Genomic DNA, 20,853 nt, shown 5'->3' with positions numbered 1-20,853 from the left:
TTTTACCCAATTAAACTTTTAATCTTACTTCACCTGCTCATCGAGTTTTGAACTAAGATGGTATATGTATGGGTTTGGGAAATGGCCAAATCAAAATTTATCATTAATATACTTTATGTCCAAAACTTTCACATAAAGTCAGGATGGCCGAGTGGTCTAAGGCGCCAGACTCAAGTTCTGGTCTTTGTAAGAGGGCGTGGGTTCAAATCCCACTTCTGACATTCTTGCATTATATATTTTCCACCAACACAAAGCGAGTAAACCACACCCATGTGATGATAGAATCATAGATTGACCCAGTGCTGACAACCAAAAATTAAATAATTGTTTGCTTCAATTTGAAAAAGTATTTGATTTGATGAATAATTAATGTTCCGGGGCCCTAAGCTTAATTAAACTAGCGTAATTAACACTAATTTTTACCACTAAATAGCATGATAATTGATAAGTATCTCAAGGTTATTACTTATTAGGCTAAGCTGCCCTCCTGCAATGAATTACTTGTCAACACTCATATTGTTTTTAGATTATATACATCATGAAACTAATAATAAATACCTAAACGGGATGGCGTCATGAAACTAATAGATACCCAGATTAGATAGCGTCGATCATGACTTCAGGTGTGTTTGGTTTACAAGTTTTGGCAAAAAAACCCTACATATTGCCCCATGAATATTGGTGTTATGTGACTTATAGACATATAATTTTGATGATTTTTAAAAATCTTTTGAGTTTGCTTTTAATTTGAACAAAAAAAAAAAGTAATTTTTTTTAATGACGAGAAAAATTCACAGCCATTATCCGAAGGTATGCATGAGATGATAAACTATGTCTGGTAACACAAAAGGTCATAGTGAGATAAATCAGCCCAAGTTATTCATAATTGACTGATTTTAATGATATTCATAGCTGACCGATTTTTAACCATAAAAACCAAGAAACCGCTCTCACTGGGAATCGAACTTACCAAACCATGGTATAACCAATTTTATTGAGGTTTTCTAAAAAATCTAATTTTTTATGTTATCTATCTTTGATGAATTGCTTAAGGATGCTTCAAGTTTCATGTGCTCAACCAGCCTATGAGGGAATTGAAGGAGTGCATGCAGTCCACATACATTCCTTAGATATCAAATAAAGTGAGTAAACAATAAACATATTACAACTTTTTAAGCTGAATTTCAGTGAAAGATGCATGCAGGTTGACCCTTCCTCTGCATTATTCTTGTTTTTTGTTTCGTCTATGTCACACCAACATAACCCTAGCTTTTTCAATCATTTCTTACTCATACTTTAATCAAAAATCAATTTCTTTTAGTCACATCCCCATAATCTCCCATCCTCCATTAATGAAAGCTCGCCACCCATAGCTATTGCTAGAACATCACCTTCTTCTTCTTCTCCGAGCTTCAACCACACAATGAAACAACATCATCGGATCACAACCTTTTTCTCTCCGAAGCTCTCCATCTACCTAGTCGCCACCTGCGCCGTTCTTCTCATCCTCTTCCAAATCCATTCCTTGCAAACCCCTTCCCCGTCCCCACGGCCGCCGTGGCCCGCCTTCGTGCGCCGGTGGGAAAGCCTCATCACCAACACCACTACCACTAATCTTAACCGCAATGGTGATAATATTATCTGCAGTAAAGAATATCTGGATTCCTCCACCGTCTTGTCCGACCAGAATGTGGGACCCACCAGAACAACAGAACCGTCCACTATTTTGTTAGATCAAAATGTGGGACCCACCAGAACGACAGAATCGTCCACTATTTTGTTAGATCAGAGTGTGGGGTCCACTGGGACGATAGAATCGTCCACTATCCTGTCAGGCCAGAGGATGGGACCCGTGGACCTGGATTTGGTAGCCCGAAAACTCCGGGATTCCGTTTCGTTCTTGCCGTTGAAGGACTTGCGGTATTCCTCGGCGCCGCTGGAAGGGCACACGTGGTTCATGAGCGCCATGGACGATACGCATGATGAAGGAGGAGTTCAGTTCCAGAGGTTCCCGTCGGCGGCGTCGAAAGGCAGGGTTTTGTGCCTGAAAGGCCGCGACAACCACGACGGCGCGTGGAACTATTACGCGCTGGCATGGCGTGAAGCGCTCCCGGAAAACGCCACCTTCCTGAAAGGCCTCACCTTCGTCTCCTACAACCACTACGACTACGACAACATCTGGCACGGCCTCTCCGCCGCCGTGCCGTTCGTCTCCTGGCACATCGGAAACGGCTGCGCCGCCGCCCCGGCGAGGTGGGTCCTGTACCACTGGGGCGAGCTCAGAACAGAAATGTCGACTTGGTTGACGACTCTAATGGAGGCCACGTTCGGCGGCGGCGCGCCGTTGAACATCGAAAGGTTCTTGGACGGCGACGGGTATGGCGACGACAGCGTGGCGTGTTTTGAGGACGCTGTCGTGACGCGGCATAACGAAGGGGGAATGTCGCGGGACAGGAGGATTGAAACGTATGATCTGCTGAGGTGTAAGGCTAGGAGGTACTGCAACGTTAGCTTGGATGGGAGGCAGTCGGAGGTCACCGGCGGCGGGTTGCCGGTCATCGGAATGACTATGTTCATGAGGACCGGTGCCCGGTCTTTCAAGAATGAGACGGCTGTGATTCGGATCTTTGAGAAGGAATGTCGGAAGGTGGAGGGTTGCAGATTCATGGTTGCTTATTCCAGCAATCTCACTTTTTGTGAACAGGTATATATATATTACTATATATATACATATCCATTGATTTATTATTTTGATAATTTGCAATAATAGAATCCACTAATTCACAAAAAGGGTGATATTCAAAAACATTAATTAAGTTCAAGCACCAAACCTTAGAATTGAAACCTCGGGGTTATATAGTCTTTTCAACTAACGGACCACTTAAAGATTCAAAAATCATTTGTTGCTATTACCCGTAACCAATCATCAAATGTGACTTACTGTTAAAAAACTCTAAATTTTTAACTATAGTTATCTTTTCAACTAATTTTCTGACCACTTTAAGGATTCAAAAATCATTTGTTGTTATTACCATTTACCAATCATGCACCAAATGTGACTTACCACTAGGAAATTCTAAATTTTTAACCATGATTCAAATTTCAAAAGTGGTCGAAAATCTAAGTTTATAATGAAAAATAGCCATTTAGACTAACTTTCTGACCAACTCAAATTGAGGATACAAAAGATTTGACAATGACCTTGTGGTATACTGGTCTAGTGGCCTGAAGTGACTTTTCCAAATGAAAGATCATGAGTTAATTCCCAGTGCCCGCATGAGTAGTTCAACTAGTCATAGGGGTGAAATTTAGTCTCACTAACGGCAGTGTGGAAGCAACCTCTCAAAGTGAGGGGAGCTCCTTGTGCACGAGCAAAGGTCTAACATCTGTGGTTCATGTTCAGTTGAGTAACCATGATTTACGTCCTCCCAAATGCTCCAGTACAAAAGTGATCGAAAAACCTAGGTTTATAATGAAAATTAGCCATTGAGACCAACTTTCTGACAAAAGATCTGATAATGACCTTGTGGTCTATTGGTCTAGTGGCCTGAAGTGACTCTCCCAAATAAAAGATCATGAGTTAATCCGCAGTACAAAAGTGGTGAACATTTATGCATTTGTATTGAGTTATTTATATATACATTCATGAACCATGCATTAACAATTAAATTAAAAAATGTGTATGTATAGGTGAAGGTGATGAGCTCAACAGACATTTTGATCTCTCCCCACGGAGCACAACTCACGAATATGTTCTTCATGGACAAGAATAGCAGCGTCATGGAATTCTTCCCCAAAGGCTGGTTAAAGCTCGCCGGCGTGGGCCAGTTTGTGTACCACTGGATTGCGAGCTGGTCGGCGATGAAGCACGAGGGCGCGTGGCGCGACCCCGACGGCGATCCCTGCCCCTACCCGGACGACGACCGCCGTTGCATGTCCATCTATAAAGGCGGCAAGATTGGACACAACGAAACCCATTTTTCCGATTGGGCGAAACGTGTTCTTGAAGAGGTAAGAATGAGGAAAACGGAAGAAACTTCAAAGAAGAATTTTCCGGCGACTGAGTTTTCTAATGGATGTTCATGTGGTTGATTGACATTGTGTCATGTTACTTTAAAACATGCAAAATTTCTTTAAAATGGTTAAATATTAAGAAAATTTAGTCTTAATATAATTGATTTAAAAGATATAATGACTATGTTCGGTAACATAGTTAGTTTATCAGTTAATTTTGACTTATTTGACCACTATTAACGATTTGACATCAATATGAGTATTTGATTAATTAACTTTTTGTAACAGTTTATTGCTCTAAAATGCTAAAATTCAAAAAACTGTTATAATCAGATATAATCAGCTTTTTAAAAAAGCCATTTTACATATAATCAGATATCAGCTGACAGCTAATTTAATTACCAAACACTTTTCTACAAAATCAGCAAATGTTATCAATTAATCAAACTTCCTAACCTAAACAGCTAGCATCTATTTATCAAATACTCCCATTATTAATATATCAATTTCAATTCTCTCTTCTTTGGTTTTTCACATATTTTACTTCCTGACAAGTGGTGACTATGACCTTTCAATCCCTCAATTGACAATTGCAACAAAAATCAAAACCGCCTAATTGGCGTTCAAAATGCTCACATATTTTGCTTCTGTCTAATTGGCAAGCCGGGGGCTAAAGGCCAAACCTTTCAATCCCTCAATTTCAAGAAAAAAAAAATGAATAATTAGTTCGTTCAAAATGAACAATCAGTCTAATCACTTTGAACACTTTTCACATTTTGGGCATGCATGGTGCAGCATCAATAGGAAAGAAGTGCGTTTTGCCTAAGATGAAATTCTATACAACAGACACAAGCTATCAATATTGTGACAGGTTCTTAAATATATCTTTTTTTTTCTTTTTTACTTTTTTTTTTTTGGGGGGGCGGCACGGGGGGTGGGTGAAAAACATGTCCTTGCAAAATGGGACTAGGGATCAGAGGGGAGAGGGGAGAGCGTTAATGAAGTTAGTCTCTAAGTACCCATAGTGGCTTCTGCTTCTGACAATGAGGCATCGTGTTCCATCAACAGGAAGTCGCAGATCTCCAGAAGCTGATCTGCGAGGGGAGGAATACCTGGATTGCGATTATCGTTGTACAGGTGTGCGTTGATGGCGATTTGTGCCATGTCATGCCTGAACTGGTCACGGTTTTTGTACTCCAGCTTCCTTGCCTTCTCCCGGATCGTGGAGAGATCCATGGGGCGCTTTACATATTTGTGGTAGTCTGGAGCCTCTTTCTTGGTCACTGGTTTCAAGAAGAGAAACGATACCTCCTTCCTTCCCTTCAAAGTCTCGATGATCCCCTCCAAGACGTTTGACAAGCCAACCTGCAATCAAATTTGGCGGGATACCATTAAAACTCATCCGCTTGTCAATTCTTGATGTAATACTCTCTCGTAAATGATTGGTGTCAGAATGTCGGGAAAAATTAACGGTTGCACAGTTTGGGTAAAAATTATCTTTTACTATGCTGTTCAGAGTAGGGGTGTAAATGAGCCGAGCCGCTCGCGAGCCACTCGTGAGCGGCTCGGTCAAAGCTCGGCTCGAGCTCGGTCTAGCCGAGCTCGGTCAAAATCGAGCTCGAGCAGCTCGTTTGATAATCGAGCTCGAGCCGAGTCGCTCGCAAGCTGTATAATATATAATATTTATAATATATAATATATAATATATAATATAACATAATATAATTATAATATTATAATATATAAAAATAACAAATAAAAAGTTCAAGATCAAGCTCGAACTCAAGTTCAAGATCGAGTTCGAGCTCGAAAATTGCCGAGCTCGAGCTCGAGCATCAGTTCTTGAGCTCGATCGAACTCGAGCTCGAGCCTCCATTAACGAGCTCGAGCTCGAGCCTACCCAGGCTCAAGCTCGGCTCGTTTACACCCCTAGTTCAGAGAGAGAGAGAAATAGCAAGTGCTAACCTCTCCCGTTCTTCGACGCTTTGTGGATGGCGTGTACTCCAAGCCATGCCTTCCCCCCAACTCAGGATCTAGTCTTCGTTTTGATGGTCTCTCTCGATCCAGGATCCTTTTGTCGGTTTTCCTAGGAGGAAAATCGTCCAAGTAATCGTTTCTGATTTCGGGTTTTGGCTGGAATTGTTTCTTCTTCTTTTTTGCCCTTTGGCGTTCTTCTTCTTCTCTCTCTTTCCTTAAACTATCTTCGTATCTTCGAATTTCCGATAATCTCTCTTGTTCTTCGAATGCCTTCTGTTGCTCATACATCCTCCTTTCCTCTCTCTCTCTCTCCACCATTCTCCGCCTTTCTTCCTCCTCCCATTGCCTCTGCTTAGCCTGCATGCTTTTCCTCCTCGATGCCTCTTCGGAGAAATGATAACTTCCCTGATCCGTATACATGTCAGCGTACGACAATTCGACGATTTTTTTCATTTTCCTATGTTCGAAACCGCTGCTACCTTCCTGGCTGACATCCTCAGCGTTAGAAGAGTCCTTCGATTGTCGGATCACAATCTTCTTGCGTGGCTTATCACCAGCCTCGACTAACGGTTTTATTAGAATGGCGGGTTTGCGTGACTCGACTGCAGTCTCTTCCACGGGTTGTTTCATGTTGTTAGAAAACTTCAACTTATTGAGCTTCACGACGGACTTGGACCCAGTTTCGCCATCTGACATTGCCGGTTTATCGGAACTCAGCGAGGTGGCGGGGGTGGGTTTATCGGGCAATTTGTCGGTCGAACCGCATTTGAACTTCAGAACTTTAGCCTTCGAGCTAGACTTTTCATCGTCCTGAGTCTCGACCACCGCTATCTTCGTTGCGCTTCTCTGTACGATCTTCTTCATCGGGGGCTTCGGCTGGGGCGGATCTGCATGCTCCGACGAGGTAGGTTTTGCTGACGCCTTCTCGGGATCTGCATTTTCGGGTCGTGGTTCCACCAAATCTTCCCCGTACTTCGGACAATGCTTGTTCGTTCTCATATGGCCAAGCTGATAATGTATAACAACATTAGCGAACCGAGAAATTTGGCACCTTAATAAATAGACAAATTTGGCGTTTTGGATATATACCTGACCACAAGCTCCACAGACAAAACTCTCTCGTGCCGATTTTTTCTCCTTGACATTCTATTCCAGGGAAAATTATTCAAATTATATCGTCATCCCATGTAAAATCAAACGTAAGTTGAAACGAGCAATTGTATGATCAATTGTATTCAACTATGCAACAAAATATGGCATCCGAGAGCCAGGGTTAAATCAAAAAAGGCAGCAGGGGATCGACGATTTTTAGGACACTCCCCAGTGTGACCACAAACGAAAAAAAAAAAAATGATACACAAATCTCGGGACATATTTACCTGAATTCCATCAGCCAGTATTTTAACTTTCTTTTTGAGTAATCCCGGCTCCGCAACATCGACGATTTTACCTTTCTTTGGTTTTACCTTGCTAGAAAAGCTCCTTTTCGCAACTAAACCATCAGCCTACATCCAGAAAATCAAAATAAGAAAATGTTCGATCATTTTTTTAACAAACATTTTGTTTAAAATCCTCTAATCAGAAATGCAGAATTGCTTTTTTTTTTTTGTTTTTTTTTTTGCACCTCACTCTGATCCCCAGCTATATCCTCCTTAAATGCATTCAACACATCAGGTTTGATGACTGCTTTAGTAGTCACACTGGTTTTCTTTCCACGTTCGGTATTTTCCATAACAAACCGCGATTGTGCCTCTGGAGCCCCAACTCGCTCCCCCACAGATTTTTCCTTTTTCTTCTTCTTTCGTTCGGCTTCCTCATCTGCAAAAGAACGGGTACCAGCTTGCATCACATGGAACAAGAGAAATTTATCAAAGATGTTAAACGAAACGGAATGACTAGAAATGTCGTACAAAAATGCACTTCATTTCCTTAGCCAATACTTCGTTTTCATTTTTGTGCCCCCCCCCACCCCCACACACCCACCCCCCCCCCCCCCCCAAACCCAAACACCAAAAACTGTAAAGAATACTCCATACCATCCAAGAGCATCCTGCACAGTTCTGCAGCTTCAGCAGCCTCGTCTTCGATTTCCTCTTCCAACTGAGCTTGAAATGGGCGCCTTCTCATCTTGAGTCCCTTGACACCATCTATTTTGTCATGCTTTAAATCACAAGCACCCTCATCGCCCTCTTCACATTCCTCTGCGTCAAGAAGATTTTCGAGGTCTCCAGCAAAGGAATCTAGGTCACTATTTACTTCTGCATCGCTCTCAATTTCTTCACCATCAACCGCAGAAAGATTTTGGACCTGCCGATCCCAGATCTCCTGACATTTTTCTCTCGTCTGCTGCTGCAATTGCAAAAACGACATACGCTGACCTCGAGCATACTTGCTTATTGTTGTTGCATCAACCTTTACACCCGAAGCGGCTTGCTCGCTTGACAGTTTCCGAATCATGGCAATTCTGTGCCACCTTGTCTGTTTAGCAATCTGGTCCTCTGGAACATTGAACTTAAGGAGGACCTTAAACGTAAAAAAAACTTTCATTAGCGCAAAGCATGAAGAATACTAATTTGACACCATGGTTGCAGTAAGAGCCAGGCGCTAGAGTAGCGCATAGACGGCCTACGCGGCTAACTAAAAAGAAAAAAAAAACAGTATGTACACGTGTGGGTGTATGTCATATATATATATATATATATATATATATATATATATATATATATATATAATGAAAAAAAAAAAACAAAAAAAAAACAAGGCCGAGTTTGCCGCCTAGGCGGCCTCCTGGGCCGATTTTTGCAACAGTGTTTGACACTACATAGATAGACAGTTGGGTCTTGTTTGATATTAAAGCCAAATGGACACACCTCACGTGCAGCTTCCATGCTCAGTCTGCGAAGATCAGCATCCGTTCCAGTAACAGTTGTCCCTTTAGCAAGAGCTGCTTTTTTCTTTGTCACCGCATTTGATACAGGTGCCTTTGGAGTAGTGCGGACATAACTGAAACCTAATCCTCGTCCAGAAGGATCTCCAACCCCGGTAATTTCCAAACGCTCAATATTACCTCTGTCCTATACAAGAATTTCATGAACAAAACATCAATATCTAACAAGAAGAAGAATTAAAGCATAAAAGTTACCACCCCTACCAGAGAGTAGAAAATTTCAACTATAATTATTATTTTCAAGAGAAAAAAGATCCTATCATTCCTATGGGTCTCAAAGATGCCAATTCCCTCATATTGAAATAATAAATAAAATGAACTTAAAACAAAACAAAACAAAATGCTGGCATTATGAAAAAGAGTTGCAGATGAAACTCAACACCGCAGATCTTGATTATATATACTCCCTCTGTCCCATTTTACATGTCATATTTACTATTCATTGGTCAATCTAACTCTTCTTTCTTTCGTTATTTTCTTTAACATTTTTAATTTGGTTTTGGTATTTAATAGTACTTTTGATATAGTTTCTAAATATATAAATTTTATATATTAATACTAAATTAAATATTACAAAAAATGTTTTGTAAATAACTTCAGTCAAGTCACCGAATCAGACACATAAAACGGGACGGAGGGAGTATATACATACAAAAAGTGTAAAGAGCTCCAGGACCCAGATATCTATGCATACACTACAGAGAGTCACAATAAAACTCCATAGTCCACATCATTTACCGGTAATACAAAACAAAAAATAAGCAAAATATTATAGCAGCAGAAAATGCTTTACAAAGATGGCTAATAAGTATAAAATCTAAGATACCTGGTTTGTACAGGCAACAAAGTTGCTACTCAAGTTCCATGGTGTTATCTGCAGTTCCCTCTCAATATGTGAAGCAGCAGCTAAGGCAATTGCTTCATCTGGAAGCTGATTCATTGCAGAGGAAAGGCCTGTAGGTTGAGTTAGCCGGGTAATACCTAGGCGCTTGAGCCTGTAAAGGCCAGCCTGCATGCTTTCATATGCACAGACCTTGCATAATGGAGAACCTCCATGATCAATCATTGGGAAAAAAAAATTAAAAAAACCATAGAAGAAAGATAAATAATCCAAATACTCGATTTGTATTCTTTACAGGTTATATGTCAACCATCTATAAAATGTATCTGTCCTTTAAAAAGATCTAATTAGGTGTGAGAACTGAGAAGGGGGATGGGGAGGGAAGAGAGAATTATATCAAAATGAACTACAAGTCCTCAAAATTAATGACTATCTACTGTGCAATGTACAATATAATTAGCAAAAGAGTTGTGGATTAACTCCTACAGAACTTGTCCGATAGAAAATGTTATGCTGCTAGTTTTATCTATTTATTTTATAGGTTATCGTGTTTTTTAACCCGTCATTTGAGGCAATTATTCTACTTCTTTCGTCCAGGAAAAATATATTTAATGCATTGACTAAGTGATATATTTCAAAATTTGCCCACATTGTTAAATGTATAAGTAATCAATATTTTATAATTTCAATATTTTACTGAAAGAGTACTTTGGGTAATGAAGTTATAAATGTTGGTGAATTTATTGAGTGGAACAAATTTTGTTGGACATCACAATATAATAAAGAGGACAATTTAGAGAGTATTTTAAATCAATCCTGTTGAATCAAACATTAAAAGAAGCTAAAACACGTTATTACTTAAGTAGACATTACAAAACACTCGAAGGATAGAACTTCAAAGACAATGTTATATACTCACATTTTCAGGCGTCACCATCCTCCGTAATTCCTCTTCTGATGGAATGCGAAAGCTGCTCTTCGTAACCCAAATCAGCTGCCCATTTGATCCTCTCTGATGAACCAAAGAAGGGCACATAGATTATTTATAAATGCAAGTACGAATTGGAAGATGGGGAAAACACGGCACAGACAAAACTTTTTAATTGGAAAAAATAAATGAACACAGGCAGTTAATGAACCTATTGTTATTAACAGTTTTTACGGGGGGAAAATGACGATTATAGAAATGCTCAGCATGGCACCTCGATAAGCAAGATGACAGCATAATACCTGCATATCAGCACAATTTCTAAGCCTTTTCCTAAGGAAGGTCTCTGACAAGCTAGGAAATTGTGCAGACAACTCATCTGCGTGGATAAAAGGGCGCACACCACGCTTCTCATCAGCATGAAATTTACGATACATGTATACCGATAGTCTGTTCATAATGTATGTCTGGACTCCTTTTGACCCAGGAGACATCACTTCCATGTGAGGCTCCTATGAGCAAGAAAAAATAACACAAATAAATAATTAGGCAGAAGATAATTGGATCAAAATTCACATACTATTTAGTATTTACACAAATTCTAAGGAGAAAAAGGACAATGTCAACACATCCAGTACATCAATCCTGTAAAAGCATTCAGAGAAAAAAGTATTTAAAAAAAAAAAAACAAAATTAGCAACCACGGAGTATTAACAACCTGTTGTCCAACAACATCAATCCTGTCAATGCGCCTGATAGACAGCTTTCCCTTTGCTGTGCGGACCAATAGATAATCTGTTGATGACACTTTATGCTGAAATATAGGTGCTCGGTACATATTAGTCTCAAGGGACGACTGGCTGCAACCAGGTTTTATGTCTCCAAGAAAAGGTGATTTATCAGCAGGATCAAGAATGAGGACACTCCCCAAATTGTTGTTTTCATTGCGCATCAATACACCTGTTTGATCATTTGGAGTTGATTTTTGGTAGTAGGTACATAATCTTGCACCCATTCCAACATTTCCTAGGAGCAAAGGCCTCTCCTCACAGTATCTGCATATTCAGACAACAATCTTTAAGTCCAGTATATGAGAACTAAAATATATTAACATATTTGTCAAAAGAAAAAGTAGGATATTATATTGTTTTTGCAAGCAACTACCATCAATTTATGGCCTTAAATCTGACAAATACTCCATAACAATAAACTAAGAGTCATCAATAAAAATTTAATTGTGAGAGCAAAATGTGCATGGAACAAAGAAGCCAATTTTGCAATCCAATAAATAAAAACTAAAGGACTATGGGAAACTTACTCCATCAGGAAAACATGGCCATCTTTCACAGAAAGATCAGATTTCTTCTTAAAAGCCCCAGGAGGACGCAAAGACTTGTTCTCACCCGGAAGCTTTTGTGCCCTAGGCAACAAATATATTTTTGAGCGAACAAGATGCAGCAAGGAGTTCGGTTGAACATTTTGTTCAGCAAGAGATCTATCGTCTTCAAGCTCCCTCCCCGAATAAAATATTTTTACTGGCTCAGAGAGTTTAAAATCTGCAAAGGCAAGGTAATTAAATGTGGACTCTAAAAGCTTCAAACATACTTAAAAATTAAGATACTACCAACCTAACTTTTTTGACGCTTTTGCCTTAAGTGAAGAGACAGTCTCCTCAAAATCCACATGAAGTTTACTTCCTTTGCCTCCCAAACTCTTCAATATGACTTTCATGGGTCCTTGTGTAGGCAGCTTCCATTGTCCCTTGAGCACCACTTCATTATCATGGGGATACCATAGAGCTTTAGGCCGATGAAAATTAGCAAGATCTTTACTGCAAAATAGACATTAAGACTTCAAATTTAGTGCTAACTACAGGGCATAACTTCTTAATTTGCCAACAGCGTAAAGGTCGTCAATATGCAAAAGCAACAAAAAATATGCTAATGAATTTACACAGCAATGAGGAACGCTAGATGCTTCTCTTACGAAAGGAAGATTGACACAATTTGCAATGCACAAATAACTCATCCATTCACAAATAATCACAAAACATGAAGTGTGACAAAGGATTATGAAGTACTAAAGTCTCAAACTTGTTCCAGACTTTAAGCCAGGTATAATCCCATCTCCCCCATCCCCATGTGATGCACTGAAATCCTACCCCTAACATTTGTGCCCAAGCAAAGTAGAGCACTCAATATGGAACAGACTTAGCATGACATGAGGAGAGAACAATAGTTACCTAAGAAAATGGTTCTGATGTTTCTTGCATTGAAGGATGTTAAAATAAAATTGCAGCTTAATAAGGGTCATGCAGGAAGATGTAAGAGGTTCAACTTTGATATTATTTTAGTTAAAAATCATGTTAATATGTATCACATTGTGGCATCATAGACAAAAATAAATAACTACGCACAAAGTAAAAACATTAGCGGCACATAGCACCAAGTAAAAGAAGTTGACAGTTAACAATAATGCAGGGGGGGTAAAAAGGAGATCCAGCACTTAAATCCTAAATTTGGAAGAAAACAATAGCCCTTACTTGCTTAGCTTTGCCTTCATAGTCTCTAGTTTAAGAGCTGGAATTGAATGCAGAACTTTGAGAACATGAGCAGTGCGCTTCTTTGAATGTGATTTTGATTGCTGTGAAGATTTTCTGTTTGAATAAAATTTGTCATTGGCAATATTGAAACGCCCTGTAGGACCTCCATGAAGTAACTCAGCAGAATCACCCACATTGGGCTTCCCCAAACCGGTAGTGATCATTGCACCAGCATGAAGCTGAAGACTGGTGCTATCCTTACTGTCCAGAATTTCAAAAAGCATCTGTTTGTCTTGAAGATCATAAATTAGTTTTGGTTTTGCTATGGCTTGTTCTGGTTCCCAAATAATGTTGTCCAACCAAGATCCTTCCTCCACATCTTTATTCAGCAATGTGAGCTCACTGAAACGCCTCAAGGCATCAGAGCAGGTTTTTTCTTGGGCAATATATTCCCCATCCTCAGTGTTATCTTGCTGATTTACATCCAATCGAGACTCTAACCTCAAAAGTTGAGGATGAAATCTTCCTGCTAATAAAGGAACGTCCGTTTGTCCCGAAATTTCTCGTGAGCCAAAAGGTTCCACAGAAACAGATTGAACGTGGATAAAGGAATTTTTATCTTTTTCGTTGGATTCAATTCCTAGTTCCGAAGTTCCTGAGTCAGCCTCCAGATCCATTTCTTTATCAAAAGATGCTCCAAAATTCGGTCCAGAGGTCTCAAAACTCTCAGCAGTCTCAGCACTTGAAGCTGGAGAGTTGCCCCAAATAATTCCATCCTCCCAATCCTGTTGGTCAAGAGGATAGAACTTGGGACAAGAAGGTGAACTCCAATCAGCAGAGAGATTTTGTGGCATATTTGACTTCATTGGTTCAGCACTACTACAAAAGTCTTTTTTCCTGTCATCAGCAGTTGCACCTATTCTTCCTTTCCCCTGAAAGGATCCCAGTTCATCATCTGAAATGTTGTCTTCAGTTACACATGCCACCTTCAACCAAGGAAAGTCTTTATAAGATCCTCTCAAAATTTCCTCTTCATCATCTTCAAGAAGTTCAGAACTATCCAAGTTGTACTTCTCTGGGAAAGGAAAAGTGATAATAACCTTATCAGAGGCTAGAAATTTTAGTAGATATAAAGAAACACCAATATAAAACAACAATGGAAGTGAAATGCAGTTTTACAGATTCTTGATTGACACCAGTTGTAGATCTTAGTAGCAGGTGGCCATGCATAATAATGTGGCAAATCTGGTTAGGCATGAAAATACATATATAATAATGTGGCTCCTCCAAGTATCAAAGATTATTAGGAAGATATAGCAGTAAAATATTATAGTCCTGTCTCAGTCTACCACGTACCATCCCCCCACTCCTCTCTCTATCTCTCTTCTATCGAGTCCTATGTACTAGTAGTACCACCAAAAATTAAAGTAGAAGTCCATAAAAATGAAAAAAAAAAAATGTTAACCTTCATGATTGATGATATTTTAACCCTCAGCATCTTGATAATATTGTATATAGTCCTGGCCTCAACAGACCATTGGGCTTTTTTTCCCTTTTCATTTTATAGTGTTCTGTTCCTAAGATAGTAGAATGATTAGGTATTTGCTCTTTCCAATAGAAGTATCAAATCATGTTTCACTCATCTAAGCCTAATACTAATCTAGTAGGGAACCAAAAGATATACATAGAAATAACGAGAAAGGGTAAAGTGTGGTCAGCCCTCCCAACAGTAATTTTGAAGAAATTGCATTGGAGGATGGTAAAAAGAAATTGCAACAATTAGGTATTATGTTTCTTGCCAAGTTAGTTAGTGATATTGAATAGGGGAGGAGTAGCATGAAGCAACTTAATCCCTTGAGAAGCAAGAACATCATACCTTTTGCAACAGAATAACGGTGGTCCCTCTTCTCAATCTTCTTTCGGGTTTCATGAATGCCAAAAATTTCAGAAAACCGTAGGATAGGTAATCCATCTTCTATGCAAAGAATTGGTAGTGGCATAGAGCTTTTACCATCAAATGGCTCAACAGACTCCTCCTGATAATCATGTCAAGCATCATAACCAGTCAAATCAAAGGTTACTAACCAACAAAGTTCTCTCAATTTCAAGGATGATTCAAGCTTAATGAGAAAACTGGAGTTTTTACTTTCTTAAGTTGTGTAAGTTACAATTAGCAAATAATGCAGTATGCATGCCATCTTTCAATTTAATTGCCTGCTGCTCACTTTTCACAGAAAAATCAATCTTTGACCATCTTTCTCTTTTAAACAATTTGAAATTTGGATTTTAGCAGTATGAATTAGCTAGTGCCATATCTCAAAGAAATATTTGGACAATCTAACCCACAAAAAGTGAGTAGGGGCAATGAAATTGAAACTAAACAAGCAAATAGTTTTATATTGCAATTAAGAGCACTCTCTGATTTTGAATGATACATTGAAATAAGGAAATCAAATATCAATTGGACAAACCCTCAAATTGAAGAAGAAAAAAAAAAAAGTGCCAAACTTGATACCAACCTGAAAGTCGGCAAAATCCACAGATTCAGGAGAATCCAGGGGCAGGGCATCTTTTGCAAGCTCTTCAGAATATGAGGGTATAACATCTTTAGCAAGTTTTTCCCCTTCACATGCTTCTTTGAAATCATGATTGTACTTGCCTAAAAGAACAGTGTGACAATTGGGTCATTTGAATGTGAAATTGCACTGAGAATTTACTATTTGAGCCATGGTACAATAGTATTACCCCCAGAGTTATCAAACGAAAAAGAGCATTGCCCTGAGTTTCATCAATATAACCCAGCATTGGAAGAAGTGAAGAACAAATAAAAATACAATATATGTATACCCAGTCCTATTAATAAATGGATATATGGGCGTAAGTAAGACTACAACTCATGTCAATTTCTCCTTGTCTATTAAAGAGAATAGCACCATTGTCATAAAACTTGCAGCTAGGAATAGACAGAAATTCATCATAAGATAGATACTTGACTGGCATTGATCAACAAACCAATAGCTAATGATTCAAATCTGACCTGTTTCAGGAAAAGGTTGGCCTTCAGTGCTGTTCTTCAACACATCCTGCTCTTTGTTCTCTTCAGTATCATCCTCATCATAGTTTTCATCATCAAAAACAGAGGCTGTGTTGTTCAAAGTAGTTACTGCAATTTCTTTAGAGAAATAATCCTTCTTTGGCAATAAAAAGTCCTCCTCGGTGGCAGTTTGAACTTCAGGGCCTTCATATTGCTCATCAATATCCTCATAGTCCACAGCATCCTCCGCCTTGTCATCATAATCTACTTTGAGTATCAAAGAACAAAACTAAGCCAATCAGAATCACATTAGCTTAAAAAAAATGAATGAGAAAAGTCAGTATTATAATGGGACAATGGAGTTATTCCTTCTAGGAAGGGTATGAGGAAAAAAATAAAGCTTGCTTATAAGAAAACAGTGAAGGTTGAATTTCTAGATTCTTAATACATTTTAACTTTTTGTTGAGATAAAAATATTCATTAAAGCAAAATCATGTCCTTCTATTACAAGGCATCAAACCAATTGCATGACTTCTTTTATTAATAAGTTTCTTTAATCCATGACTTCTTCTGAGTAAAAGGAGAAGAAAGAAAACTTGCATCTAACAAAAAAAAGAAATCAATATCATATCCCTGACTGATACATAAACACCTGCAGAGTAAACTACAAGTCATTTCAATTTGTCAAGTTGCACAATAAAGATACCAAATGATAAAATGTATCTATAGGACCAAATATCAGGTCCAGCTTACAAAAGTTGACAAATACCATTCAAATCCATAAAGTCTTTCACTCTTTCTAAACAATAGAAGAAGCAAGTCCATAATATCACATCCTCAAATGATAATTACACCCTTAGAGAGTACTCCACAACTCATTTCAATTGACACTAGTACACTACATTATATACGCGTCTAAAGTACCAATTCCAGATTGCCAATGTTGATAAAAACCATTTCCAAGTAAAATTTTAAAAAAAAATTAGGAAGCAAAAGCCAAAAAGACATAAAGTTATCAGTTCAAGAAATAAAAATACCAACTGAAAATCAAAAACTGCATGAGTTAGCATTCCCTGGCACACAACATCACCTTGTTCAGCAGCATCTGAATGTGTTTGTGGCGATTTCACAGACAACTGAAATTAAAAGGGGAGAATCAAAGAAAAAAAAACAAATAATAAGTAAATAAATAAGCATCAGTACAAATATTTAACTCAATAGTATATCGGTGAGAAAAATGCCCTGGCATTTATCTCAGGCAGTTTAGTCTAAAATATAACCCAATTGCATAAATGATACAGATGAAAGGCAGGAACCTTACATCAATATCTGTTAGGGATGGACCAAGCTTGTCAGCCAATGCAGCAAGATGCTCCTTTGCATCCTGAAACCATGATGGCAGTCTTAGAGAAAAGTAAGTGGAAGTAATAGTTTGATACTTTGAGCTCTCATATAATATAAATGGAATATATGATAAGAGAGAACTCCCATTCATAACTATATGATTGCAACAAAAACTAAGGAACACCTCATAACCCAAACATTTTTATACAGAGTAATATCACAAATTCCAGTACAAACAGATCCACAAATAGGACAACTAGGTGCACAGAACCATTTAATCAAGTTTTCTTACTAACAAGATGATAACCTTTATTTCAATCATTCCAAATGCATTTCTAATCACCATGTCTCACAAGGCATAAATTCTCTATCTCCAACTTGCAATATCTACTTTCCTATTTTAACACATGCAACAGAAAGACCCTCTTCACATATATTTCTTTTAATAAGTAATCCACTAACACTCTATCAAGTCTAGAGTTTAATATGTTTAAGCAATTGGCAAGTTTTGGGAATTGGAAAATCCTACCAGAGAAAAACCAAGCTTTTGAAAATCTAGAAATAAGTAAGCTTTGGAAATCTCAACCAGATTTTAGGTTTTCAAGGAGGCAAGTAACATTAATAACCGGATTTACACCAGCTAAAGATTGGAAAGTAAACTTTAAAAGCTGGGAATTTTTAAATAGCAACATATTAAGGAAAGAAATTTTATCAAATAGGAGCTTTTTGCAGAATGCAACGTAATCTCCCAAAAGTGAGGCACAGTTTGGAATAGATGAATAGATTATGGCATCAAAATTCTTAGAGTACTCAATAAAAAATAAAATACGGGATCTCCTGGGTTCAAAGTAGAGACTGAAACTTAAATATATAATCACCTCATCAAGGTAATCAACATCAAGATCCCCAGAGTAGTCAACATTTCCAAACATAAATCCCAAAAGATGGTTGCCACCACCAGCCTCCTCATATTCATCATCATCATCTGTCATAGCAAAACATGGAATTGTGAATCAAAACCAAGCTTCCCAATAAGACAACTACTACGGCATCAAGATTATCCAGTCTATCAAGGACATAAAAGTTAGCAATTACTTGTGCAACAAAAAATTATTCAATACCTATCCTTAGTCAATTGATCTCAATGTTTCAACAAATGTGATGGAAGTGAAGTTGTTCTATTACATTATCCTAGAGCAAATTTTCCATGATGTTTGTAATGTGTAGCCTTTGAAAGTCTAGTAGATTTAAGGAGGAAAATCTGGAGTCAGATTCTAGTCCTAGTTTAATGAAGAAATAATTGCATAATTTTGATCGAGTTTAGACCGATTACAGACTAGTAATATAATTTACCCTAATAATCGATTAAAGTGCTGTCATATTTATTTTCCCAACAGTGTAAGAGATGAGCCTACTCCTTGGAAAATCAGATTGAAGTTGAACCCTACTTTAACCTCCATTCACCTAGCTGATGGCCTACTCCTTAGTCACCCTTATGACATTATTACTACAGGTTCTCATGCATTTTTTTAATAGCTGCCATAATTCCAAACTTAATAAATTCCATAATAATAGTTACATTCTATCTACACTCAACTGCTTTCTACCCATCCCTTCAAAAGCAATAAAGCTCTCACAGAACTGAAATTCAATATGGAAAAGAATAAGTTCAATTCCAGCAATTCACCTTTTTGTTTGTCCCATTTATATCTTAAGATTTTCTGCTCCTTTTATTATTATTATATTATGATTATGATAATAATAATAATAATAATAATAATAATAATAATAATAATAATAATAATAATAATAATAATAATATTAATTACCTTCATCACGACCATCGTGGGATGCGCTACCAGATTCATATCCCATGTTTCCTCAACAAACCTGCAAGAAAAAGAAAATTCCCAAAATACTGAAACGACGAGACAAACACAATCTATCCATTTACTCGTCAATCATATCTTCCCAAGTGCTTGCCCATTAAAAAAACAATCCAGTACTCGATAAGAAGAGATATTGCCAACTGAATCAGGTACCAAAAAGTTGAATTCGCCGTGAATAGGATGAAAGATGCGAACTTTAGAATTCAAATCGTGCGATTCTTTGTGGGAGTTGAGAAATTGAAACCAATGGAAAGGGACAAGGTAGCGGAGTATGATTATTGGTTAAGTATGAATGCCGATGATATACTAACCTGGCACAATAATTCGAACCAGAGAGCCGTCCGGAATGAATGAAACACTAGTTTACCCCTCGCCGGCGGCGACTTCCGAAGCTCCGGTGAAGTCTTTGATTTCGCGGGGAAGAATGGAAGGTGTAACCTGGTGACGAGAGTACGAAATATGAGCTTCAAGACCTCGATGACGGATCCTATTTATATGATGTCTGTAAGGGATTCGGTTTTCCGGGTTGAACCGGTTCGAGTTAAGCGTTAATCCTAAACCAGTAATTAACCAACCAGAAAAATAAAGAGCATATCCAAGTACATGTTGAATTCATATTTCATATAAAATTTTTCATGCTTTTTTTTTTTCTAGGATAACAAAAAATTGTAGTAGTATGTTGCGGCCAACCTCCGCATAGCTAGTTAGCAAGCTGAGGTCTCATTCAATAACAGAATTAATTAGATAAATTGTTTCACCAATTAAGAATAACCATGTACCACCACTCATAAAATTTTAAAAAAGCTCTCAGTTTGTCAATTCTTACTATGTCTAGACCCGATAAGTTTCTCAGTGTTTAGTCAAATTAAGGCGCATGCTCCACTCCTGGTGGTGCCCTTCCATCAATTCTCCCCCGAAACCTAATAAAGACTTTGATTTCTCATAAGGTGCTAGCAGAGTCCTAAAAACAACATCCGCTGATCCCTGGTCGGCATCGTTTATAGTTGAGACTATGACGATATCTGATCGTCTTCGAGTCCCCAACTTCGTTCTTGATTAATCTTAGAGTGATAAGAATATCAAATGTATGAAATGCAATAGTGCACATGTTCGTCAAGTTGATACTTTTGATTAAGATATAAGGGACTCAGGGCATCTCATCCATACTCAATAGCTTTTCTTTCCACATATAAAGAGGTAAACTGCCCTATACCCTATGCGACAATCTCAACCGAAATGATGTTAGCAAAAACTAAACTTGTGACCTCATGATACGATAATTATGTTCCATCCACTTTGACACCTCTTTCGAAACTATTTGTTAGGTTTTCATGTGT

At 38.2% G+C, this 20,853-nt stretch overlaps 2 protein-coding genes and 1 non-coding gene across 6 annotated transcripts; 2 read left to right on the top strand and 1 right to left on the bottom strand.

The window, feature by feature from the left end:
- The first annotated feature begins 137 nt into the window (after positions 1 to 137).
- Positions 138 to 221, top strand: TRNAL-CAA. The gene has a single exon. It is a non-coding gene; the product is annotated as a tRNA-Leu (tRNA).
- Positions 222 to 1,843: 1,622 nt separating this feature from the next.
- On the top strand, positions 1,844 to 4,092 carry LOC109165637. The gene is made up of 2 exons (XM_019314489.1): positions 1,844 to 2,704; positions 3,691 to 4,092. Exons 1-2 carry the CDS (start codon positions 1,844 to 1,846, stop codon positions 4,090 to 4,092), a joined length of 1,263 nt encoding a protein of 420 aa, XP_019170034.1.
- Positions 4,093 to 4,688: 596 nt separating this feature from the next.
- On the bottom strand, positions 4,689 to 20,065 carry LOC109168741 (transcription initiation factor TFIID subunit 1). Of its 4 annotated transcripts, none has more exons than XM_019317714.1 (22): positions 19,828 to 20,065; positions 19,455 to 19,517; positions 18,506 to 18,613; positions 17,605 to 17,667; positions 17,374 to 17,419; positions 16,287 to 16,547; positions 15,769 to 15,908; positions 15,126 to 15,282; positions 13,250 to 14,324; positions 12,336 to 12,538; positions 12,026 to 12,263; positions 11,426 to 11,762; positions 11,010 to 11,219; positions 10,699 to 10,791; positions 9,765 to 9,971; positions 8,862 to 9,065; positions 8,028 to 8,514; positions 7,616 to 7,809; positions 7,371 to 7,496; positions 7,081 to 7,137; positions 5,980 to 6,999; positions 4,689 to 5,379 (listed from the first exon to the last, which is right to left on the bottom strand). In XM_019317714.1, exons 2-22 carry the CDS (start codon positions 19,500 to 19,502, stop codon positions 5,026 to 5,028), a joined length of 5,628 nt encoding a protein of 1,875 aa, XP_019173259.1. In that variant the 5' UTR covers positions 19,503 to 19,517; positions 19,828 to 20,065; the 3' UTR covers positions 4,689 to 5,025. The 4 variants fall into 4 exon arrangements, with proteins under 4 accessions (XP_019173259.1, XP_019173258.1, XP_019173261.1 ...); XM_019317713.1 differs by having other exon boundaries at positions 15,126 to 15,285; positions 18,506 to 18,612; positions 19,457 to 19,517; XM_019317716.1 differs by lacking the exons at positions 17,605 to 17,667; positions 18,506 to 18,613; positions 19,455 to 19,517; positions 19,828 to 20,065 and having other exon boundaries at positions 15,126 to 15,285; positions 17,321 to 17,408.
- Positions 20,066 to 20,853: the final 788 nt, after the last annotated feature.

This window comes from Ipomoea nil, unplaced genomic scaffold (genome assembly GCF_001879475.1).
Source record: "Ipomoea nil cultivar Tokyo-kokei standard unplaced genomic scaffold, Asagao_1.1 scaffold0317, whole genome shotgun sequence".
Lineage (NCBI taxonomy): Eukaryota > Viridiplantae > Streptophyta > Magnoliopsida > Solanales > Convolvulaceae > Ipomoea > Ipomoea nil.
Note: the sequence above shows the minus strand (reverse complement) of the source record. Positions and strands in the feature narration are given on the sequence as shown.

Coding starts and splice junctions, on each gene's coding strand:
- LOC109165637 (XM_019314489.1), top strand. CDS start 1,844: ATGGGACCCGTGGACCTGGATTTGGTAGCCCGAAAACTCCGGGATTCC. Junction 2,705..3,690: donor ATCTCACTTTTTGTGAACAG/GTATATATATAT, acceptor GTGTATGTATAG/GTGAAGGTGATGAGCTCAAC.
- LOC109168741 (XM_019317714.1), bottom strand. CDS start 19,502: ATGGGATATGAATCTGGTAGCGCATCCCACGATGGTCGTGATGAAGGT. Junction 16,548..17,373: donor TTCAGATGCTGCTGAACAAG/GTGATGTTGTGT, acceptor TACTCAAAGTAG/ATTATGATGACAAGGCGGAG. Junction 7,497..7,615: donor TAGCTGGGGATCAGAGTGAG/GTGCAAAAAAAA, acceptor TTCTGGATGTAG/GCTGATGGTTTAGTTGCGAA.